Source organism: Scleropages formosus, chromosome 10, assembly GCF_900964775.1.
Source record: "Scleropages formosus chromosome 10, fSclFor1.1, whole genome shotgun sequence".
Taxonomy (NCBI): domain Eukaryota; kingdom Metazoa; phylum Chordata; class Actinopteri; order Osteoglossiformes; family Osteoglossidae; genus Scleropages; species Scleropages formosus.
Window position 1 is genome coordinate 8,941,409 of NC_041815.1, and position 25,051 is coordinate 8,966,459.

The 25,051-nt window shown below is 43.5% G+C and overlaps 2 protein-coding genes across 2 annotated transcripts; one reads left to right on the forward strand and one right to left on the reverse strand.

Annotated features, from left to right (window-relative positions):
* Positions 1-1,802: 1,802 nt before the first annotated feature.
* LOC108938314 (protein sel-1 homolog 3) lies at positions 1,803-18,204 on the forward strand. The gene is made up of 23 exons (XM_018758799.2): positions 1,803-2,157; positions 2,454-2,949; positions 3,308-3,434; positions 3,614-3,735; positions 5,033-5,148; positions 5,241-5,302; positions 5,393-5,528; positions 5,632-5,761; positions 6,051-6,194; positions 6,530-6,735; positions 6,998-7,177; positions 7,361-7,480; positions 8,829-8,969; positions 9,189-9,251; positions 11,137-11,310; positions 12,446-12,573; positions 12,836-12,919; positions 13,860-13,950; positions 14,394-14,481; positions 14,580-14,689; positions 16,641-16,768; positions 17,024-17,126; positions 17,293-18,204. Exons 1-23 carry the CDS (start codon positions 2,083-2,085, stop codon positions 17,419-17,421), a joined length of 3,153 nt encoding a protein of 1,050 aa, XP_018614315.2. The 5' UTR covers positions 1,803-2,082; the 3' UTR covers positions 17,422-18,204.
* A 705-nt stretch (positions 18,205-18,909) lies between these two features.
* trpc2a (transient receptor potential cation channel subfamily C member 2a) lies at positions 18,910-24,825 on the reverse strand. Its single transcript, XM_029255543.1, has 13 exons — positions 24,811-24,825; positions 23,322-24,023; positions 22,887-23,087; positions 22,498-22,662; positions 22,244-22,418; positions 21,916-22,116; positions 21,286-21,448; positions 20,957-21,049; positions 20,655-20,847; positions 20,203-20,330; positions 19,762-19,834; positions 19,548-19,674; positions 18,910-19,289 (listed from the first exon to the last, which is right to left on the reverse strand). Exons 1-13 carry the CDS (start codon positions 24,823-24,825, stop codon positions 18,910-18,912), a joined length of 2,616 nt encoding a protein of 871 aa, XP_029111376.1.
* Positions 24,826-25,051: the final 226 nt, after the last annotated feature.

Here is a 25,051-nt window from a genome sequence, read left to right on the forward strand (position 1 = left end):
AGCCTGTTCATTAGTTCCCTCTTCCTACCTTTGCAACACCTTATTCTGCACGTTCAACCGTGTCCTCCTTTCACCCCACACTTTACCATCACGTGGTGCTGTACGTTATTTCTCTGGGCTGTTTTTACAGAACCAATCACTGCAGGGTTACACAAACTGCAGCAATTCCATTTTTTTTTTAATGATCCAAAGAATGAGTTATGAGCATAATCCAGCATCATCTTTGTGAGCTAAACTTGTAAAACAAAGTGACACCCATCATGATGATATTTAAAGCCATCATTTTTAATGTGACCTCATGCTGAGTGCTTCTTTAAGGTACACTGAGTGTGACTCTTATGGAGGAATCACACTGGAGATGGCAAAGTAGAGTATGATCTTAAAAAATCAGTTCTTTTCCAGTGGTGGGTGTGGTGGCGTAGCAGGTTTGGCCAGGGCCTGCTGGGTGGTGGGTCTGGAGTTTGAGTCCTGCTTGGGGTGCATTGCGGTGGATTGGCATCCTATCCTGTCCAGGGTGTGTCCCTTGCACCCTCTGTTGCTGGGTTAGGCTCTGGCTCGCCGTGACCCCACTTGAGGCTAACAGCTGTAGAGAGTGTGTGTGCTCTTTTGCATAGTCACATGTTAAGCACATTTGACTAATGGTGTTTCAGCTTTACCCCAAAAATTAATCTGTCTACAATAACAGCTGATATCATCATGGTTAGAATTGTTGCCTTGAGACCCCAAGAGTGCAGGTTTAAATCTCACCTCCAGCTGTAGTACTGTTGAACAACACACTTCCTCTCAAATTGCTCCAGTAAAATTAGCCAGCTGTATTAATAGATTAGTATTGGAAAGTTACTTTGGAGAAAAGCATCAGATTAATGAATAAATGTAATCATTTCTCTCTCTCTGACCACCTACTGAGATACATGAATATGAGTGGTGATGCATGATTCCTCAGACACATCTTAGTATCTCAGTGACAGAAAGAGTGAAAAAGCTAAGCGTATGACTGATAGATGGAACCGTATACTTGTCTAAATGTACATTTTCTTTTACTATTTTTGAAATGTTTGCAGTCATTTTGCTGTCAGGATGGTGGTGCAGAAGGTAGCACTGGTTTCTCCCCTTCCCTGGGCTGTACGTTTGGACATGGGATCGAGACCAGCTCAGTCTGTGTGGAGCTCTCATGTTCTCGTGGTGTTTGTGTGGATTTCCTCCCATACCCCAAACACATGTTTCAGGTGAACTGGTGACTCTATCAGTGTATTGTGTACACATGTCACTGAAGGTGTCTTTGTATGTCCCCACAATAACTTGGGGCCCTGTGTGTCTGGGATAGGCTCTGCACTGCTGGGACCCTGACTTGACTAAGCAGCTATAAATGATGTCTAACTGGTTGGCATTAACTGTGACACCACTTTGTACAGGCAGCTCTCATATGATGATGATAACATTTATATTAATAATATCCTGTACAGATACAGTGTGAGCAAAGGGATTAGTTTGTTGCATTGTGGTTAGAGTCCTTGTCTTTGGACCTGAAGGTTGCTGGTTCAAATGCCTTGTCCATCTGTTGTACCCTTGAGGAAGGTACCTATCGTAAATTGCTCTGGTAAATTTTCCCAGGTGTATAAAGGGGTTAAAGAAAGGAATAAAATGAATATAAACGAGTGAGTGGCGGTGTGTGTGTCAGTGTTGCTGTCCAGCTCCATACACAGACTGGGCGGGTGGGGCTCTGTGTGCTTTACATTGTTTACTCTGGCAAACTGATGGGTTACACGGAGCAGGATATTATTCCGGCTCGACCGTGCGACGGAGCTCCAGAAGTGACGAAGAAGGGTTGCACAAGTTCTTCTAAAAGAGCTCAAGTCCACATCGCCACTTTTATGGACTTTTTAATCCGTGTGGACAAGAGCAAGCAGTGTTGTGTCTGTGATGTTTGTGTTCCTTCCAAGTGGGCTGCGACCTCCTAACCCTCCGTGTGTGTTCAGGGGGGCCTTGTGTCCTACAGCTGTCACTTCCACTTCTTCATCGCCATCTGGTCTCTAAGAAGAGTCACTAGGATACGATCAGTGTGTCTGCAGTGATGCCAAGTTGATGAGTGCACCTCAGTTGTACACGATGCTGTGGACAGGAGGGTACAGTGTCCCCCCCCTGTTCTGCTTCTTACTGGTGAGTTCCCCCTTATTTACATTTTTTCATTTACCTCACACTTTTCTTACAGTGTTGTGCTGCTTGCAATTATTTATTTTCAGTTATGCATCTGGGTAATTTTACTAGAGCGATTTAGGGTAAGAACCTTGCTCAAGGGTAGTGCAGCTGGATGTGAGATTGAAACCTACGACCTTTGCGTCCAAAGGTTGCTACACTACCAGTTGCCCCTGTTAAACTTCTTTTTTATTTTCTGGAAAAATGAGGGCGACCTTGGTGCCAGAGAAGCCTTGACCTTCCTCACGTTTTCCACGCAGACTGCGGTTGGCGGGTCCGCCGGACGCCCCGCCTCGGACCATGTGTCCTTTGTGAGCCCACCGGAGGAGCCTGTGTCCAGCCATCCGCTGCGGGTCCGCTACTGCTGTTCTGAGCCGGCCGTGGTGCACCTAGAGGTGCTCGTCTCCTCAGATGCCGGAGCCGCAAGCCCGGTCTTCCGCAGACATTGGAATTGTGAACCTGGACCTCCGCGGATTCGACTGCTGACCCTGCAGCTGCCTGACCTGTTGGTGTACCGGGCCGACTGGAACATCCTGCGCTCGGAGTGGGTGCTGGGAATCATGCTGCGGGCCTGGGTTGTGGCGGCCGAATCCCCCAACGATCCCCAGAATGCACTGGCCCACGTCCTGGTCCAGCTGGAACCTGTACCCCCTTTTAGCCGTCCTCTGAAACAGCATCAGCTCTGCCCACGCTGGGACACAGACTTGCTGTGGCGTATCCGCAGAGACACGATCCCCCGGTGTCCAGAGGAACAAGGTATCCATTAAGTTTGGTATTATTATTTACTTTCATGTAGCTGACACCAAAGGAACTTTCAGTGAAGTTTACCCTGATTTACCCATTTATGCAGCAGGGCATTCTTACTCTATCAGTTCAAGGTAAGTACCTTTATCAAGGGTGCTACTGTACTACAGGAGTGGGGTTCAAACCGGGAACCTTCTGGTTACAAGGCGGATGCCCTAACCCCAACACGACTTGGTGGCCCACACTCTGATTCTTAAGAAAAACAACCTCCGAACAACATTTTAAGAATCCAAAGCTATTTTGATGTACTGGTTGCGAAGATCATTAGATCATTGTGTTCAGAGCCCAATAAAACGTGTCTTCTTTTCAGAGGTTGCCCACTTCCTGTCGTTTCTCTTTGCGTCTACCGGTGAGAACTTTGGTATCACGAGGACCCTGCATCGCTATAGCAACGAGGTCCTTGAGCACAACAGGCTGAAAGCCCTATTCTTTCCATGGTAAGACTTATGCGAGACCCTGCGGGGAGCACACAGCGGGAGAAGGGTGTTGCATAATCTGCAAAGCTGAGATAGATGATATAGTGGTCGTTTTTTTTTTTTTTTTTTGGCAAATGATGTGCGCTGTCTGAATTCTTCCAGATGACCGGAGACTCCCTTGTTTCATACCCTTCTTGCAGGTGTCTGTTCTCCACCTGGTTGTACCTCACCCAGCCTTGCAAGCAGCACCTCTGCGGGATTCTGCATCACATCGATTCCCAGAATAACTATGCCACTCCTGCTGTTTTTCTTACAAACTCAGGTATTTTTTAAAGAAAACTGAGGGGCAGAGCGCAAAATCACAAATCCAATAGATGAGCTGAAATCTGAGGAGTCCTTTTAATATTGCTACTGATTTAAAAAAGACCAACTGAAAACAAGTGGTAAGAGGTAAGCAGCGCAGTCTGCATGATGGAACATGTTGTAATGATGACGTATTATGGTGGAGACTAAGGGGTTGCTCCTCCCCTCGGTCCTCTTTCCCGCACGCGCGCAGGCTGATATACTTGGCCGTGTACACATTTTGTGCCTCGCACGTTTTGGAGATTACTTTAATGTTGTTTATTTTATTGTAAAGACAGCTGTGTGAAATATGTCATCCATAGTTGCCCACAAGATATTAAAAAGAAGAGCTTCCTTTTGTCCGTGTCCGTCTGGGTTTATATAATTATACGCCTTTCTGGAATCCACGTGAGGATCTGGGCTAACTCATTAGCCAGATCGTTAGAATGTTCTTAACCAGAACAGTGGACACCCTCTAATGTTGTGTGTAACCGTGGTTTGAACGGTTCGGTAGAAACAGCAAAGGGAAATGAGACGCAGTAGCATGTGGTGGTCAAACACATGATGGTCATGGGTTGAAACCTTCATGCCGAGCTCAAACAATCAGCTGTATGCCCCGTCTTGGGCTGATCCAGTACCTTTTTGCTTTTCACTCAGCTAAAGTACGTGGATGTGTACTGTAAGCGGTTCTGATGCTGTATATCCGTACATGATCTTCTGCCACACTGCTATCAGTATTAGTGGGGGGCACGGTGGCACAGCGAGTAGAGCTGCTGTCTCGCACCACCGGATATGGGTTCGATCCCTCACTCAGTCTGTGTGGAGTTTCCTCTGGGTGCTCTGGTTTCCTCCCACAGTCCAAAGACATGCTGTTTAGGTTCACCCATAGGGTGTGAGTGACAGAGAGAGTGTTTCACTGATGTATGGATGAGTGACCCATTGTAAGTAGTGTATCTAGCAGTGTAAGTCACCTTGCTGAATAAGGTGTGTGGGCTGGTAACACTATATAGCTCACCGGAAGATGCTTTGGAGAAAAATGTCTGCTAAATAAATAAATGCAAATATAGTGTATACTTAATTTTTCTACCATAAAATGAGGTTATCGTTTAGAATAGCTTGATTGCTTGATTCTGTTGCATTGCTTTAATTTGTTGATATGTTCTTGCTGTATGCGTGTGCTGACAAACTGCTCCCCTCCTGCACCTACACCTGGTGAGGTGTCTATAATCACCAGTGCCCAGATCACACACTTCACACAGTTTGCTCCTCCCTTGCAGGTCATCTTCACATCCAGGTGGCAGGGGAACACAGAGAGCCTGCAGCCTTCATGGTCAACTACCCTGTGCACATGGGCACTTGGTGCCGAATTTCTGTGGCGATTCGGGGGAGAGAGGTCAGTCCTCCTGGTTCACAGGCTCTGCCTGTTAAGTGTCATAAACATGTTTTATAATGCTCATTGTCTTCATTCTCTATACCTGTGCACAGGTCAGTGTCACAGTGGCCTGTGTGGATGACGAGGTGGAGACCACACATTCTGTAGAGCACAGGTGAGTGTGAACTTGGCGCTCAGAAAAGAGATGCGTTTCAGGTCCATATCGCCTGGAGTGGCTGAGATGTCTGACAATCGTCCTCCGCAGGTTCAGGGATCCTGTGCTATTAGATGACACGGATGGATACTTTATCCTGGGGGGGAGTCCGTATGTGAGCGGCGTTGCCGGTTTCTATGGCCCGTCGGTTTATTATCGCCGCAGAGCGACATCTTCCCTCAATGAGGTAAAGCGCTGAATGGCAGTGATTGAAATGAGGTCTCCTCCTCTGAAACGCACAGTGACGCAGAGGAACACTCTGTTTGTACTGCTTGTGTCTCCAACCTGAGGTGAGCGTTCCAGAAGTGATTAGAGAAGTGAATTTGACAGGATGGTTCAAGTCCTGCCAGCAATTCCAGGCGGAGCTTCGTGGCAGCGTGGCAGAGTACACCTTAAAAGTCCAACAGAACGGGCAGCCTGGTAAGTCCGTGTGACTGTGACAAACGATTTCATGAATATAAAATTATTTAGTGACCCCGCATTAAATGTTAATTATTATATAATTAAAAATTATTTATATGTAAATTTTGAGCACAAGTGTGTTTCTCTCATTGAATAAACTGTAATATCTATCAAATTTCTAGGTAGAAAGCCATGTGAAAGTAGCATATAATGTCCACAACACGGCACCGGTGGACAGACAGTGTCCAACGTCATATTTAATAATTTTACGTTATATAGTTGGTGCTAATTTGGTTTTGTTATTCAGATAGCCCGCTGGACATGTACAGAAACTGGGCATCCGGAAAAGATTCCCTGGCCGCAGTGTCACAGTGTAAACTGTGGGAGGCGCCACCCACCTCTCAGAGACGCCAGGCCATCCGACTGGTGCAGGCACTGCTTAACAAACATGGTAATGCCAGGTTCTTCCATTGCATCATATTCACATGAAATGTCTTCTATGCACTTCTGGGTGGGGGGGTTTGGTGCGGTGGCACAGCGGGTTTGGCCTCTGCCTGATCCTTGGTGGGTCTGGGGTTCGAGCCCCTGTTGGGGTGCCTTGGGACAGACAGGCGTCCCGCCCTAGGTGTGTCCCCCTCGAAGCCCCACGGCCTGCGTTGCTGGGTTAGGCCCTGGCCGGGACAAGCAGCTTGTGTGTGTGTCAATGTGTGTGTGTGTGCACGCATTCCTGTGCTGTATTTGAGGTTTTGAAAGTGTCTGTTACCTCTGCATTTCTCTTTTATTTAGGGCCTGGGGGGGTGAAGCTCACATCAGTTGGAAAAGCGCTGTACTCCAGCTCCCTTTGTAGGTTGAGTAAGGAGGGTTCCGCTTTGGGCAGCGGAAAGGTCATGACCCATTTGCTGCAAGCAGGCTGTTTGGGGGACCGGAGAGCACTGTACTTGTCATCAGTTCTCTACAACGCTGGTCTTGGAGTCAAGAGGCAGCGGAGCAAGGTTACTGCATGTCCGTGCGCGTGTGTGCAAGTGTGTGTGGGTTCTAAGTGCTCAAGGAGTCCTGCTGTTGAAAAAGTTATTGATCTGAACTGCTGCAGAAATGCGTTTATGTACGGTGTATGTGCATAAAATGAAAGTTGTACATTATGCTGAAGGGAGAGATAAGACATGCAGTGTGATATATGAGTTTGGTTTGGGTTGTGTGCTGCCTTGCGAGGCACATCTTCTCTCTGTCACTGTGCGAGTGTGTTGCCCTGTCCAGGCCAGGCTGCTGTGTCTGCTGGCTGCACAGCGGGATTGGAGGCTGGCGCTGCTACATCTCGGGCATCTGCATCATGTCGGAGAGGAGGGGATACCACCAGACCCTGGCCTCGCCTATGCCTACTACTCCAATATTGCCGCCCAGACCTCTTCTGACAAGCAGAACCCATCATCACAGCAGGTATGGGTGAGGTGAGGTAGGGCGTGACCAGGAATGATGAAAATTAGGTCAAGATGGTTGGGAAAAAAGTAGACAGACGCCAACAATGTGTGTGTAAGCTTATCGTATTGGGTAACAAAAAGGATGATTTCTGGAAATGCAACTAAAGCTCGGGACTGAGGATTTTTCCCCTGCCCTTTGCAGAAGTACGTGGAAGTGATTTACCTGAATGATGAGGAGACTCTCAAGGTCCAGACCAATGAGAATGATGACCTCTTCCTCTGGCTCAAACTGCAGGCACGCAGAGGAGTAGCAGAGGCTGAGGTAGGTATCCGACACGTACGCACTGCGGAAACATTGTTGCATATACATATCTTAATACTTTTTATTATTAATAACTTTCGTTTACCTGATGCTGTTGTTTGAGGTGACTTGCAATGCTCATCAGCTTTACAGTCATTTATGACACTGTTAGTGTGAGTTTAGTGCAAGCGGACTCTGCCCTCGTATAAGAGGGTCTTGTATAACCACATACCACCACAAAGGGTTATGGTTAAAAAGTTTGTTAAAATATGTACAGCCTTTCCCTGACATATGTCCGAGTTCCATTCTGATCGACCAGTTGAATCTCGAAATGGACGTAAGTCGGACGTATGCTAACATGCCATGTAAAAGTCATATACGTTGCTGTGAAAAAGTATTTGCACCCTTCCTGATTTGTTTTGCATATTTGTCACAGTTAAATGATTGAGATCATCAAACAAATTTTAATATTACACAAAGATAACCTGAGTAAATACAAAATGCAGTTTTTAAATGATAATTTCATTTATTAAGGGGAAAAAAGCTGTCCAAACCTACCTGGCATTATGTGAAAAAGTAATTGCCCCCAAAACCTAATAACTGCAATCAAGCGTTTGCGATAACTGGCAATGAGTCTTGTACTCTACCTGTACAACATTCTTTTATCCTACTCAATTTCTATCATGATTATCTCGTTTACCGAATGGCAATTGAGAGACATGCTGTGATGTACACAATGCCGGGATATCCTGTGATGGTCACTATCGTACGCACTCAGCCATTAGCAGTGGCGGACGTACGACCAAGCGTAATTTTTATATTTACATTTTTTTTTTTTTTAAATTCATGCAGTATTTTTTTTCAGTTGTGTGTACGGATGGTCGAAAGGGGCTTATTATTAAGAGTGCTTTTGCTTGTTATGCAGTCTTATTTTCACGAATGGAACTTTTTTTCTGAACAAAAAGCTGTATGTGATGCTTCTAGTTGATGTTTTGATACAGAAATACATACCTGATGTCTGGAACCAGGGGGTGCGGTGGCGCAGTGGGTTGGACCACAGTCCTGCTCTCCGGTGGGTCTGGGGTTTGAGTCCCGCTTGGGGTGCCTTGCGACGGACTGGCGTCCCGTCCTGGGTGTGTCCCTTCCCCCTCCGGCCTTACGCCCTGTGTTACCGGGTAGGCTCCGGTTCCCCATGACCCCGTCTGGACAAGTGGTTCTGAAAATGTGTGTGTGTGTGTGTCTGGAACCCAGGTTTTTGTCCCTTAGTGGCATCACTTTTCTGGTTGAATAGGGTATGGTGAATCGAGTGACTGGTTTTGATTTGGTCAGACCCATGAAAACACTCTGTCTTGAATTCTCTTTCGTGCAGCAAGCACTGGGCCGCATGCTGTTCTGGGGCCAACAGGGGGTGTCTGCTGACCTGCAGACCGCTGCTAAGCACTATGAGAGGGGTGCTGTCAACCTGGAGGACCCTGTGTCAATGTATGACTACGCTATTGTCCTACTCAAGGTGGGCTTCTCAGAATACCCTTGGATTTGCTTCGTTCAACTTGAATTAAGCAAACACATCGAACTGGCTCTTTGCCTCTCAGTTGGCGGTTAAAGCTGGTAAGGAGATGCTGGTGATTGTCTGAGGCTGAGCCGGGTTCGGTGGGGCGGGGAAAGGCATGAGAAAGTGTTTTTTGTGTCTCTCTTGGAAACTGTGGACAGTGTCCTTGTTTGTTTCTAGGGACAAGGTGTGAAGCAGGACATCCCCAAGGCTGTGGTCTTTCTGAAGAAAGCGGCGGACAGGGTGAGGCAAATGGCGGCTGTCAGAGCAGCTGCAGTTCATCTACTGATTCGCGTCTCGATGAAGACTAGGGTCTAATCAAACCCAGTCAGGTTGCCTGGCCTGGGCTGTAAGGTGTCGAAAGACCCGAAACACCCAAGTGACCTCAGGTTACACCACTGCTGATGTGTCCAGGTGCATCTTGGGGTGTATGATATGAATACAATGGGCCTTTAATTCAATACAATGGCATTTTTCCCTGGGTCATTTAATTCCACAACAGGTATTTAATTCACTGCAAATATATATTTTTCGCTGTACAAAGCACCTGAACACTGTGCTTGTTATATGACAAAACAAAGTTCTGTATATACTTCATACTTCCTGTCTTTGGAAGTCTTAGGTAACCCTTGATTAGGTAAATATTTTATTACAACTGAAATAGCAGATTAAATACCATTACAGTTCACTATTAAATACTATTATTATTCACTTCTGTTATTATTATTCTGTAACTTCTTTTCTGTTGTCGTTATAATTAAAAAAAATAGTAAAAAATAATAATATATTTAGCTGATTCTTTTCTCCAGTTTCTCCAATCATTTCTCCAATGATTTACCCTTTTATACAGCAGGGTAATTTTTACTGTAACATTTCACTGAAAGTACCTCACTCAAGGGTATGGCGGGAGAGGGGTCAAACATTTCCACAGAGTTATGAGGCTCTGTGGCCAATGTTCCACCTAATTCCTAAGAGGGTCCATGTTAAATAAATGATCTTTGTGCAAGATTATTAACCATAGCTGAAATACCTGCACTATAGCATCAGAGACGTTTAGCAGGCAATGTTTGTATCCCAGCTCTTGGTATAGCATCCTTGAGCAAGGTACTTCACCTAAATTGCTCCAGTAATAAATTACCCAGCTCTATAAATGAGTAAATCACCGTATGTAACTTTGTTAGCTGCTCTGGAGGAAAGAATCAGCTGAATGAATAATTGTAAGTGATCTAACATGATATAAACTGGCATGGTGGGGCGATTGGTTCAGCCGGTGCCTGTTGTATGGTGGGTCTGAGGTTTGAGTCCTCCTTGGGGTGCCCTGGGATGGACTAGCATCCCGTCTTAGGTATGTCCCGTCCCACTTCGGATTTGTGCCCCGTGTTGCTGGGTAAGGCTCTAGCTCACTGCAACCGTGCTTGGGAAAAGGCGGTTGTTGAAAATGAATGGGATGATATAAACTATAAGACAGTAAAAAGAAATGACGTCAGTGAGAACAGTAAAGAAAGGGACAGTAACAGTACATATTGGCCAGGCAGACATTGGACAATTTACACTACTTGTAACGTATGATTTTTGATGACTGGAAAACGAATAGTTCATGTGCATCCAGTTTATTGCCTTGTGCGTGTGCTTAATAAAATGTGCACCTGAACAGATGCACACGGTTTCCAAGAAATTTCTGTGACCCTGCACTGGACAACCAGTTATTGATTTTAAATGTATGAATGAAAAGAAAACTAAAAAGCAAACTACAATAACAGTTTTTATTTTTTTCCAATTTATAATATGTTGATGCATGAAATATCATTTATTTTTGCACTGTTTTCAATTTTAGTTAATTATAATTTTATCCAGCCAATAATGTTATTTTGGGCCCTTCACATGATTGCCTCTATGACAGTTATTTCATCATTATGTGAAATGAGCAAAAATAGGTTTTAATATTAAAAAGTCTTTTAGTTTTGAATTGAATAGCTACAGCTCCACCAGGAGTATTTCCATTCTTGCTGTTTTTGGTTCTTGCTGAAATTTTTATCCACATCACAGCTTTCAGGGGTTGGGCACTTAGCCGTGTTTAAAGAGCTTCTCCTCAGTAACCAAGGGGGCTTCTCTCCCATGTCTCTCACAGAACTTTGTCCCAGCGATCAATGCTCTCGGCTGGTACTATGAGCGGTATGAGCAGGATTACGTCCAAGCAGTGAAACTCTGGGAGCAGGCCGATGCTTTGGGGAGTGCAGAAGCTGCTGTGAACCTGGGGGTCTTATATGCCCAGGGTCTGTACCCTGGGAAACCAGCCGATCGGGTGAGGAAGGAACACCGTTCCTGTATCAATTTTCCTTTTTCGATGGCTGTCAGCCCTGAATGTGCTTCCGGCAAGCAGGAAATACAGACATACCCTGGTACCCACCCTTGGAATATCAGCACTTTCACTGTAACATCTCATGAAAATGAATACTCTTTTTCCCCATCTGCCCCGCAATAACTCCTTTTTACATTTATTCATTTAGTTGATGCTTTTCACCAAAGCGACTTACAATGTTAAGCTACTTACAATTATTTACCCATTTATATAGCTGGGTCTTTTTTTTTTTTTTTTTGCTGGAGAAATTTAGGGTAAGTACCTTGCTCAAGGGTACTGCAGCTGAAGGTGAGACTCCAACTTGCCTTTGGGTCCCAAGATAGCAGCTCTAACCATTACGCTATCAGCTGCCCCCAGGTTCTTTTTTTAATCAAAGCATCTCTAAAAACGTAAAAATTAGGGTCTCAGAACACCATTTCTTATATTTTCATTCTCAAACTAACAAAAAATCCAACAAAATATATTGTAGCGGTGGCGACAGGAGCAGTAGTCCTCCCATAATGCAGCACTGCTGCTGTGGATGGAAGTAATTGTTGGGTAACCGTTGTGGGAAGTGATGGGGATTAATGACTCCTGTGTTGTTCTGTAGTTTGAGAGCTTTTGGTCAGGTGTGTGTGTGTGTGCGCTCTGTGAGGTGCAGTAAAGATCCTATTTCAACACCTCTGTCTCCTGAGCTGTCTTTGTGTAACGCTGCTGACACCATGGTCTGGGCGAATTGTTACAACGTTTCTGGCTAACCTTAATACTGTATAGTGTACGGTTGGGCTTTATTATTATTATCATTTTAATTTTTATTAGAAGTGTCATAGTTTTAGATACATTTGTTAACGTTACTCATGGTTTTCAGGGTGGGCTGGGAACCAACTATAATTTTCCCCATAGGCAAGAATGGGAAATGGGCTCTTGCCATCCCCTTTGTCGTTACCTGCCCCACTTTCAGAATCGGCTTAAGGGTGGATAGCAGGGTACGCCTGTATGTAGAGTAAGCAAGCTACAGATACAAATGCCTTATTAAACACAAGCTTAGCTTTTGCAACAATATTTATGCACTCTTCATAGTCTGATTTGACCCCTGCAGTTCACAGCGTACACCTATTACTTGAAGTCTGCCCAACGGAGACACATCGATGGAGCAATTCATCTGGCTGACGTGTGGATCAGGGGCATTCCTGGCCAGGTCAACAGGCTTCCATTGGATGCAGTGTTGTAAGATGTGATCTTGTCAGTTCTGTTGCTTTGTTGGTGTCTTATTATGAAAACTTGACACTGCTTCATATTTAAAATGAGCTTTTGGTGTTATATTTTTGCATTAATATGTCTTCTGGCGTCGTTTTTGGTTTGCGTATAACTACAGACCTCTGTCGACTATGTCTGAAGCTGTAGCAATGAAAGGTGTCAAGTGTGAAATTACTTTGTATGACAGCATTTTCAGAAATATGCCTGTCTATAATGTGGCCATTGACTACAGGTGGGTGAAATGGGTATCTGAGCAGAACGGGTTCCTTGGAGCAGTGCTGAGGAAAGCTATGGATGCATATCTGCACCAGGACTGGTAAATAACTGATTTGTCTTTTCTCTTTCCAAACTCACCATATAATCCTAACCCTAACCCTGCCATCATTCTCAGTCCTACTGAAGCGTATGACTGAGGTTCTGTAACACTGTAAATATTGTAGCGGTCACCATGTGTCTTTATGTGGGGTGGCTACACCAAAGGGCAGTCTTGACATGTTTAAGGATTGCTGGCACGTACTTATGAATAAAAAGTTGCTGGTTCAAGGAGTGCTTTGCTCTCCACCCTTAAAGTTCTTTGTTTTGACTGCTTCGGTGAAATTATTCTTCTGCTCTTCTGTATAAATGTGAAAAACCAAGTAAGAGGATAAAAATCTCTTGATATTTGGTAATGTTGACAAGTGGGTGTGAGCTGACCAAACTAAAATTGCTTCGCTCTTCCAAATCCGCCCGCTTGGTGGTCCCGCACATGAAAGGTAAGGCACGGAAGTTCTCCGTTCTGGCTCCATTGTGGTGGAACGACCTCCCCCTCTTACTCAGAACTGCAGAATCTCTATCCACATTTAAAAAGGATTTTAAAACTCACCTTTTCCAGACTTCACCCATGATCTCTTAAGCTCATGTAAGGTGTTAATGTTCATACACTTTAACTTTAAGATCATTCCCAGGATAAACCTCTACACAGGTACTCCTGTAACGTAACGTAAATGTTATATAGCTCAAAAAAATTATTACTAGGAAGGTGATTTGGAATGATGGATATTCAGATAAAGTTTTATGCAGCTACTCATCTGATGACCATTGGTTCATATGGTGGAAAGAAACAAGCTAACTGCACTTAAGAATCACACATCTGCATCTATGTCTCTCTTTCTGCTAATGTGACGTACACACAGTTTTTTTCTATGAGATGTATGTCGCTTTGGAGAAAAGCGTCTGCTAAATGAATGAAGGTAAATGTTTCTCCGCCGCTGTTGCAGGTCCAAAGCACTGGTCTGGTTTTTGATGGCTGCCGAGTCCGGGTTTGCTTCGGCTCAGTTCAACATGGCCTACTTCTGTGAGCAGAACCCTGTGAGTTGAGCGTAACAACATTGGATGTCTTTCCACCGTGTCTTCGCACCACCACAGCGCAGTTCAGATTCCATTTGTCAGCTACAACAGATTTGTTGAACTACTAAAAATAATTTAAATAAATAATTTAATAATTTAAATAATTTCAAACTCACCTTTTCCAGACTTCGCCCATGATCCCTTAAGTTTGTGTAAGGTGTAAATGTTCATGCACCATAAATTTAAGATCATTCCCCGGATAAACCTCTACACAGCTACTCCTGTAATGTAACGGATACATAACGGATATAAATTACTTAATCATACACTGACACTGGGTATGTTTTCTAAGTATGTTAATATTTGTACGTTTCTAAAAGTTTTTTTAGTAAAATTAGTTGTAGCAAGCATTTTTTAGTATTACGTTTTTGTACTATTATTATTTTCTATGTTTTTTTCAACAGGGAAGATTGCTGGATGATGCATTTATTACAGAGTGCATGTGGAGATATTACAATCTCTCCATTCAGACTCAGGATCCATCTCCGTATGGTACTGTACACTCAGTAACAAAGGAACACAGTTGGTATCACACCACTATTATTATTTTTTCCTTTGTATATTCCTGCATTGCTTCCGCTTACCTGCAGCACTGCTGAAGATGGGGGACCTTGTGTACGGTGCCAGCGAGCGGAAGAGAAGAGATGTCACTATGGCTGCACACCTGTACAAACAGGCTGCAATAAGGAATGACCCACAGGTACAGCTTAGTTCCACCTCGGTAAATACCACATCCTAGAATCCCGATAGTAAAAATTTGCCTGCAGAGGTGGGTAGTAATGAGTTACTTTTATTCCATTACTTGACTTTAAGCAAATGTCTGGAGAAATTGTTCTCGTCAGAGTCGTTCTTGGCCTTTTGTTTTTTTTTTTCATAATTTTTGTTTGTACTTGAGTACATTTGGAAAAGAAATACCTTAACTTACACTTATTTTTGAATTTTCCATCCTTTTGCTGTCACACACACACACACACACACACACACACACACACACAGACAGAGAGTCTGAAACCGCATGACCCAAGCGGAGTCGGGGGGAACTGGAGTCAACCTGGCAACACAGGGCGCAGGGGTGGAGGGGGAGAGGACACACCCAGGAGGGGACACCAGTCCGTCGCAAGGCACCCCAAGCGGGACTTGAACCCCAGACCCACCAGAGAGCAGGACCTGGCCAAACCTTGAAAAATCTACATTTCTTTACTTTTTTTTTAAATCCCCTTTTTGTTCCTTTTGAATTTATTCACTCACATTTAATGTTTTAACTTTCTCTCTTTAAAGCCAGTAAAATCACTTACTGCAAACTAACAGCGATACCTCCCTACTGCTCAGCAGCCTGGTTTAGGATGAAAAACCAGTCACCCTGAATGTAGTGTATGTTTAATGAAAAGATTAGTTGTAACCTTAACCATCTTGAGCACAACCCACAGGAAGCTGACAGAGAAAAAGTTAGCAAGGGTTCAATTTGACATTTATTGAATTGAACAATTTGAATTTATTGTTTTACAGTTCAGTTGTTTGGAGAATAACTCCTGTTTTATGAATCTAAGTATATGCAAACAGAAATAGTTTTTTTGCATGTTTGAAAAGAAATATAATATTAAATACAGGTTAAAACAATTATTTTATTCTAATACAATTAAAATGTTATTGGCCAGAAGTATTATCGGTTGCCAGTAACTGCTGCTGGAGGGTTTTGAGTGAATGTCTATTTGTAGAAAAAAGTTTGAAAAAGTTTGGAAGCCCATATTTATTAATAGTTAACTAATACTGGTTTATATAATAATTGCATGTGCCTCTTAAAAGTTTCATGGTCAGTAATAGATTTGAACCTGGGGTCTTTGAGTAGAAGGAGCAACAGGTAACATACTGGTTGGAACCACAACCTTCCACCTGAAAGATCTACGTTCACATCCCCTCTGCTGTAGAACCCTTGTTCAAGGTAGTTACCATGAATTGCTCTAGTAAAACTTATCCAGTTGTATAATTATGTAAATCACGAAGCAGGTTTACGGTAGCCTGATTTTAAGATGACACTTGATCCTTTTTTTTGATCTGCCACGCTGGGTTCTCGTGCTACGACCATTCGAGTTCTGAATTTTCAGTTATTAACGTTTTCCTTTTTATTTCTATTTGTAATAGTTTTTCCTTCTTTTTTCTTCTTTCAGCCATTTATTGTTGTTTCGTGAAAGTGTTTCCACAACCTACCATTATTTAGCACTGAATAGCATCCAAACAGAGTAGGAGTGCGAGACCAGATTAATTCAACTGACTTCCACAGCATTTGGTATTTATGAGTGTTGGTGCTCAATAACAGGAAAAAGGATGTTGCACGTGCTTGAATTGGTCATCAGTCAGCATTAAATGGGCAGCTGGTGGTGTATTGGTTACAGTTACTGCTTTTGGCTGTCAAGGTTGCAGGTTCAATCCCCATCTCTGGCTCTAGTACCGTTGAGGAAGGTAGTTCCCTAAATTGGTCCAGTTAAAAAAAAATCACCCAGCTGTATAAATGGGTAAATTGTAACCTTAACATTGTAAGTCACTTTGGAGAAAAGTGTCAGCTAAATGAAGAAATGTAAATGAAGACATGACATTTTTTTATTTTCAGTCATTTTGAATTTTTGACTCATCTTTCCTGTCATTTGCTTGTCCAGGGGTGGTACAGCCTGGGCTTGCTGGTCCAACAAGGGGAGGTGCTGCCATGGTCTGTGCTGGGTGAACTGGGCCTGTGGGAACTTCTTGGAGCTGACAACTACACAGTGCTCTGCTCGCTCTTCCGCAGGCAAGTACAATGACTGGCGTAGCGCAACACACTGCTACAGTGCAACATTTGCTCACAGTTTGGCTCCCGATTAATTCTGAGGCTTTAAAGCTTGTATGATAATAAACAGGTATGTGTTATAGTTATGTGCAGCCGGGAGTGCTGCTCTCTCACTGCTTTCGTATCATTGTAGTGTAGGACTTGAACTTTTCCGTGTCCTTGTGTCTTCATCCTAGCGATGAGTGAACAGCCTGTGTCTTGATCCTTGATCCACAGGTGCCGAGACCATGGAGACCTGGAGGCCTACTTGCCCTGCAGTCTGGCCCTGTTTTATGCTCAACTGCAATCAGCCTGGAGTCTCCATGGTCGCACACTTACGGTCAGTGTTAGACTTTTTCTTTTCTGGTCATTCCAACTGGTGTTTCGCTTTATTCCGATTTCTTATTAGTGACCTCACCATATCCACCATAGACTGTGATGAAAGCAGGCAGAAACATTTTTGTTTTTATCACAAACTTATGATATTTACATGATCTTCATTTCAGCTTTTCGGCGCTGTTTCCACGGCTGCTGCATCTCTCCTTGTGCTGCTGTGTCATCTGGGACGGACAAATGGAAGACCTGGGGACCCCACAATGAACCAGGACCCAGGAGAAGATGAAGGTGCTCCTTGACTGGTTAATCTGAGTACTCCCTTGAGTCCTTATGATTAAGTTGTTGGGGGCTGGGGCATTTCACACTTGCTCTGGTTGTTCAGGCAATAGTTCACTCATCTGTTAACTTTGCAGCCAAAGATGTGTATTTGTCACAGTCACATATTTGCTCAATCTATAGAATAACAAATTCTTTTTGAGGGCAAATTAGAACAACAGGTATTTGCTGTCATATACACGCCAAATCTATCTGGGCAAGCAAGTGGCAAAGTGGTTGGTGTTGTTGTCCTGCAGTCAGACAGTCCCAGGTTCAAATCCTTACTTCTGTTCTCCTACTCTTGAGCAAGGTTCTTCCCATTAAACTTTTCCCAGATGTATAAATAAGTACATAATTGTACACAAATTAGTACATTACTGTTACATTGTATGTTTACTTGCACAAAGATCTCAAATGAATAATAATAAAGTTCCAGTTGGGCAGTCAGAGCAACAAACCTGGTGTCCAGAGTCCAACGCTCACATGAGAAGAAAAGCATATGATCCAGATGTCACAATGTGCCATTGTTCAGTTCAGAGATGTTGTTGAAGTAAAATTGACTCTGGTGTACAAATGTGTAAACATTTATAAGTAACTTAGTGTACACACCTCACATTGTACTTCTGAGAAATCTATGAGTGAATGAATTAAGAAGTAAATAAAAATGTAGGAGTCAGGCATCTTTCTTGTTTATACTGTTTAATTCCCAGGAGACTCTTGGAAATGAAAGTGAATCATATCCCACATACAAAAAAAAAATGAACCAAATCGGCCCAGTTGCTGTGATGTAATTGTTTGGCCACACTCCTCTGTGATTCTACCTGCGAGTTATGATCTAGGGAAAGCTATTTGGTACAGACTAAACAGGAATGGTGTGAACTGTGCTGCAGCCCATGATGCACCGTGTCCCTGGGGCCTTGATGCCAGTGCTATTGCAAACAATAGCTGTTTTGCAAGCTGGAACCTGCATCATGCCACCAGGGGCCTTGCAGGCAGTGTGACTCTTCTAAGTGAAAAACATGACGAGACTGAACCTGGCTGAGCTGACTGGAGGACTGACCGCGCTACCATCATACCCCTACCAGAATCCACTGCTTGTGACACATGAATATAACAAGGAATTCACATGGAAGTAGTAATATCCAGCATGCTTTAAGACAGATGTCATTTTTACATAATAATACAAATTCGGGTGTTTAAAGTGTTATAAGGCAAATAGAAAAACCCTTGAACTTTAGAACTGCGAAATCAGCAATTATGAGAAATTTGACTAAATAAATATGAAACTATGACAGTTTACACAACAGTGCGGTTATGATTCCGTGTGAAGTTGCTTTAGTTTGAATGTACCTTTTACTAAGACGCAATCTTATCCCACGGTTCATGTGGCTTAATAAGCAGTGCTTCGTATCAGCTTTCTGTTCTGACCTGTACTTGTTATTTAGTTTAGGAGACTTACTAGAAATGAGAAATTATTCGCTGATGTTTACTGCACACTCGGGCGGTTGGATCTCCTCCTCCCTCTGGGAGCCCAGGCCTGTGTCTACAGAGCTCTCACTGTGGGCTGGTGAGAAGGTCTCGTGTGGCTCAGGAGAACCCTCCTCCTCTGTGTCTTCCCTCTGTTGGATCTCACCGATGTCCCTTCTTTCTACTGAACAATCTATGTTCAGACCCATGGCTGCCTTGTTGTCAAAGCCCTTGAAGTTGTTCTTAGCCCCAGCGATGTACTTCCTCAGTATGTCGTCTTCCTCAGTCTTAGTAGCTGTGGTCTGCAGGCTTTTGTGGATGTACTTCATCTCCGAATGCAGTCTCCCCACCGTCTTGCTGAGCTCCGTGATTCTGTTCCCCACATCTGGCCATAAAAACACGTGAAACTCCAAAGAAACTAAAGAAGACTTTTAAAATGCCACATAACATAACCCAAACATATTGAGTATTGTACTGTAATCCTTAGTGGATAAGTAGTTACTAAAAATGTTTAGATGGATAAATTGTAGGTGTTACATATAGTTTTATGTGGCATCCTAACCCTAAACCTCACCTTCTGCTGCAGTATGAAGACACTAGTGCCTGGGAAATTGTCCACTTGAGATTACAGTGCTTTAGTTACCTTTGCGCTTTGTCTCTTCAAACTCACGACGTGCAGCCTCAATGTAGCGCTGGACCAGCGCCTTGATCACCTGCAGCCGATATGGAACACGACTCTCCTCTAACTTGCCGTTCCTGTTCAGATTAGACTGCAGGGAAAGGTATGTCTTCAGATGACCAAAGTACTTCCCTCATGTGCAATACATTCTTATTGACAAATTGTGCTGTTCCCCTACCATTGAAGCAATAGGAGGATAATCTGGAGGTTTGGACACGTTGCAACAACAGCATAACTGTTTGACTATCCCCCTGAAAAATAACATATGTTACTGTGAACATTTTATTCCCGTTACTTTAATTGCAGTATGATAATACAAAAGCTGCAGCATTCTTTTCTACTTCCCTAATGGTAACACATTTAGGAGCTAACCCAGCATGACTCCATACACTACACACTGCCTACAGTTCACAGCCCACGTCCGTGTCCACGTACATGTCCTGTCCTGTGCATTTATTTACTGTCTTGTACTCCCATTCTGTGTTGCACCATGGTCTCCGGAGAAACGACATTTCGTTCCACTGTATACAAGCTATATAGAGGAATGACAACAAAAACAACTTGAACTTGAAAGTATAATGCCCATTGTGGTTAATGCACAGTTCAGTGGTCTGCCTACCTTAACAGGTAGACCAAGGACTTGGGAGATGGGATGATATTGAAGGGAACTGGCATGGTGAGGCCTTCCCTGAAATAGCTCAGGTAAAGCTTGGAACGAGCAAACTTCCATTCCACATCCGCGTCATCCTAAATGGAGAGATTAGGAGGAAAATACTCTGACAAGCTCATTTTACTTTGAAAAGAGATTCAACATACAATTTCACCTTTGCAGGCAGTTCAGAGGTAATGCCCTTCTAGTTCATGTGCTTATCACCGTTTTTAGAACAAAAATCAAATACTAGTGTCTTTCAACTATACGGTATCAGAGTTAAACACGGAATGAGAAACTTGGAGCGTCCATCTCTTGTTGCATGTGCCATAAATCTGGCTGGAAAAAGTTTCAGTTCTTGCTGTGACCTTTAATTTCTTCTGCACAGAAGTACTGTAATGGTAATATCTTCCGTATATTACCTCAATTTTCTGAAAGGAGTTGGTGATCATGGCAATCAGCATGTTTAGAAGCACAATCACTATGATTAATGTGTAGATGCCATAGAGAATCCTCCCAACAAATTCAGCCAGCAAATACTCAGGCATGTCCACATAGCCCTGATTGACCACTCCAAACATGGTCCAGAAAAGGAAGCGGAAAGTCTCGTTGAACCTGAAACAGGAGACAAAGGAAAAAACACAAGGTAAAGACAGGGTTTTCTAAAAGCAGTTTTTACATGACAGTAGCCCAAGAATGTGAGCAATAGACATGGCTTTTATACCGTCCAAGGTATGGAGTGTTGATGTAAGGCACATAGACATTGTTGACTCCACAGAGAAAGGCTGTTCCAATGATCATCAAGATAAACATAAACCTGAAGGTGAAGATTTCAGCAAATCATTAACACAGAGAGAATATTGTCATAATGTAGCTTAATTTTTAAAATTTTCCTGAAGCAGTACATAAGGCAGACAAGTGAATAAATCTGTTCAGTAGGTAGAACAACATTAGTTATGTCAGTTGCTACGAAAGTGTTACAGTTAGGCATGCAAGACCTAAAACAGTTGCTGATAATCTACACTGGTTCCGCAGTGATTCAGGATTTATCACCTCATCATGTCATCAATCATCTTCCCAATGGAAATCTGCAGAGTCCCTAGTGACTCGTGAGCAGGCAGGATATAAGCCAAGCGAGTGAAACTCATCATGCTGGTCACAGCAAACAGCAACTCTGAGATAAGCTGAGGATCCTCTTGGTGCCAGTGGTCACGTTCTGCAATAAATCGGCAAAGATGAGGCTCTAAGAGCTGCAACAAGCTTCAGATTACATTTTCAACAGCGACTGAAGCATTAATTTTAAAATGAAAATACTGAAGTTGTGTAACATAAATTAATGCAGGCTTTCTTTTCCAAGCTTTCATTCAGCAATGTGGCCAAAACGGTTAACTCAAATATTCTTAGTCATATCTGAACATAAACTGTTTCATTATAATGCTCTTTGAGGCACTCTTGTCAGTGTTGTACTCAGAGCCAGAGTAAATAGTGTTTAAGCTATTGAGCACACACTCAGTAATGTATGTCAATGCAGTTTAGTAGGGTATGTGTGTGAGTGCTTCTGAATTGTTTCCAGAAAGGTCCAGGTCAACATTATTGGGAGATTTTGAAATTAAGGTTTTATTAGCATTGTATACTTCACAATGCACAATTTAGATAATGGTGTGACCTCACAGGGCATCTCACCTGTTTCTGTGAAGTAGGAGCATTCATTCACTCTATCTGGGAACTGGCAGAGGATGTAGCCTTTCAGCATGATCATCACCCTCAGAGTGAAAGAGGCCAGATACATACTAAGGACAGTCATGTCCATGATGTTCCACCAGTCACGCAAATAGTTTCGCAGGCCTTCAATCCATACTTCCTTACACTCAAACCAGAAAAAACCTGGAGGTTTTGCACAAGGAACATAATGACAATTGAACTGACATTTCTGGCAGTCTCTACGGCCAAAATATCAAAGCTCTATGTCAATGCTCCATAGTTATTAAGAAGAAAATGTAAAATAACCCACCAATCACCCAGACCATGTGGATGGAGTTGTGAAGAAGAGTCTGCTTACGCGAGGCAAACTCATTCCGATAGACCTCCATGGCAATAGATTCACCCAAAAGAATGATGATGAACCACATATAGGAGGCTGAGTGGAGCAAGAATTTGATGACGGGTATTTTCAGAGTCTTCCCAATCTAGGTGAAAAAAAGAACTGTGAAGTTCTGGTAAATGAAACATTGAAAAAAATATTTTTAGGAGATTATTGATTTTCACCTTGGACTTTGGGGCAAGCCAGTAAATCAGGCAAAGAAACGGCATGGTTAGGAAGATCCCAGTAGATACCAGGAGTTTCCAGGCTGTGTTCCTGCCCCTCCAACCAGAAAGGTTACCACACCATATGCTGGACAGCACTTGCTGGCAAATGGGATGAGTCACAAACTGGGGGTTCAGAAGAAAATAGCAATGCTGATGAACATATTCTCATTTTGGTATTGCTTGTTGAATTGTCCTGACCACACATTGTTTTCAGTGCTGTAAGACCCTTGCATTGCAGGAGTGCAGGTAAAGAACGTGATCCTAGGGCACCTGCTTACCAGTTACAGTAAAATGCAGTGTCCACAGACCCATGGAGAAAGGCCCAGACCTTTGCCTTTGAACAATACCTGTTTTTGGTTGTAGGTGACGGCAAGCCGGAGACGTGCCAGATTTGGAATACCCTCCTCGAAGGTCTGCTCGTCTAGCTCATCCTCACTGTCCTCATCATAGTTGTTTAGGATGGTGGTGACCTCACTTTGATTCCGGCACATTCCAAGTAGCTCCACTGCAAACTCTTGGCATAGCTGCTCCAGGCTTAGGTACTGGGGCTAACAAAGACATACAAGACAAGAAAACAAGTCTGAAAGATCCAATGCGCAAATCAACCAACATGGAACTTTAGCTGGTCACTGTTCAAACCGATAGACCAGATCGAAATAATGAGATTCTAAGAAGTGTGATGTTCCTTGGTTCCTTGGTAGGGCCTTCAAAAAGACAGAAGAATGAATCACATTTTCAAAGCTATTTTCAAATGTGGTTTTTGTACTGAAATCTGTTCTGACCTTGAACTCGGGCTCCTTCTTGGAGAGCTTACGCAACTCAGCAGAGAGGCGGAAGGCACTGAGCATGGCATCCTCTGAGGCGATAGAAAGGTAGGCACGACTGGCAATTCCCCGGTAGGTATTGATGCGTGACAGAGAGAACTTAAGGAGGTCATACTGGCGCCCATTGTGACACTCCAGGCAGGTGCAGGAGATGGTGTGTGGCCATGGGATGACATGGCCCTTGTTGGTCAGCATGGTGACAATCTCATACAGATCCTTTTGGCAGGCCAAGGTCAGCGGGGTCACACCAGGGGCAAACTGTGAGTCGTCGATCGAGTGGTCAAAGATTGCCAGTGAGAAAGAGCGAACATCTACCTTTTTGTTGCCCACACCCTTTTCCTGGTCTAGTCGGTCGAGAAGCCGCTTGACCACATGTGGCTGGTTTGTGTCCACCGCCACTAGCAGTGCCTCGTGAATCTGGCGGAAGTCAAACTTGACCCCCTGCAGAACAGCATCAATAGTGTCTTCGCTGCCGAGCCGGATGGCCAAGTTCAGCGCTTCCCTCCAAAGCCGGTCCTCCGAGTCATCCAGCTGCTGGAGGATGCCATCCCTGGTAATTAGCAGCTTGCTGATCAGCAACACATTCCCCTCTTCAATGGCAGCAATTAAGTCCGGGGGGAAACGCATCTTCTTGTTCGTTATCTCTCGCCATTGTTCTTGCTGTGAGAAAACTGAATTAGTTTCAAAGAAATAACCATATCACAACTGTTTGATTATTTAAAATGTACAAGATGACTAATTTATTTACAGCTTTCTCCACAGCACAGTGGCACAGCAAGTAGAGCTACTTTCCCACAGCGGCTGGGTGGTATGTGAAAATGTGGGTTTGATTTCCCCTCTCAGTCTGTGTGAAGTTTGCATGTTGTATGGGTTTCCTCCCACAGTCCAAAGACGTGTTGTTCAGGTACACTGGTGACTTTAATTCACCTGTAGTGTTTGAGTGCCAGAGCATGTTTATCTGATGTATAGGTGTGTGACCCAGTGTATCTAGCATTGTAAGGGGTGGACTGATAACACTACATAGTGTTCATTACGAGTTGCTTTGGAGAAAACTGTCTGATAAATGAAGTAATGCTAACTATAACTATCCTGCAGCTTAAATACATATTTTCAATCCACAAAGAGGATTTGAACATTTGAACAATTTTGATTAGCTGGCTTTCTTTTTACCTATTTCCTGTTCTAAAACACAGCCATTATGGTATCTTTATGGCTTGGTTTCAGTTATCATAATATACCTGGGTATGCCAAGTTTACAGAACAAAGTTGTAAAATAACCATCCTATTATGACTAATAGTTAACAGACACCACTCAGGCATATCTATTTATTTATCTATATCAGGAAATAATGAGCACTTTTCAGAACTTAAGCAGAGGGCACTTGCTGTAAGTGCCAGAAATGCAGTATAACAGTATCATTACATTAGTGGCAGTTTCAGTTCTTACCGTTAGGTTTTCCATGCTGATCCAGTGAGTAGGAAGAATGTCTGTTTTATCCGCTGATGTAGCAGTTTTCTTACATATTCATCACAATTCAGCTTTCAGAAACTTTTTTTGGAGTCCTTCGAGAAAGGCAAACTGACCTGTGTGCTGACACTTGACTGTGTGGTGACTCTACTCTTCTGTCTACCACAAATCTCCTTCTAGCGCTTTCCACATGAGTGTTAAATAAGAAGTCATGCATAAA

Excerpts from the sequence above, each read along its gene's own strand:
- LOC108938314 (XM_018758799.2), top strand. The coding sequence starts at position 2,083 with ATGAGTGCACCTCAGTTGTACACGATGCTGTGGACAGGAGGGTACAGT. Across the intron at positions 12,920-13,859 it reads GCATATCTGCACCAGGACTG|GTCCAAAGCACTGGTCTGGT; the intron begins GTAAATAACTGA and ends CCGCTGTTGCAG. Across the intron at positions 14,482-14,579 it reads TCAGGATCCATCTCCGTATG|CACTGCTGAAGATGGGGGAC; the intron begins GTACTGTACACT and ends GCTTACCTGCAG.
- trpc2a (XM_029255543.1), bottom strand. Across the intron at positions 22,419-22,497 it reads GGCTTGCCCCAAAGTCCAAG|ATTGGGAAGACTCTGAAAAT; the intron begins GTGAAAATCAAT and ends TTTTTCACCTAG. Across the intron at positions 21,449-21,915 it reads CTCCTACTTCACAGAAACAG|AACGTGACCACTGGCACCAA; the intron begins GTGAGATGCCCT and ends GATTTATTGCAG.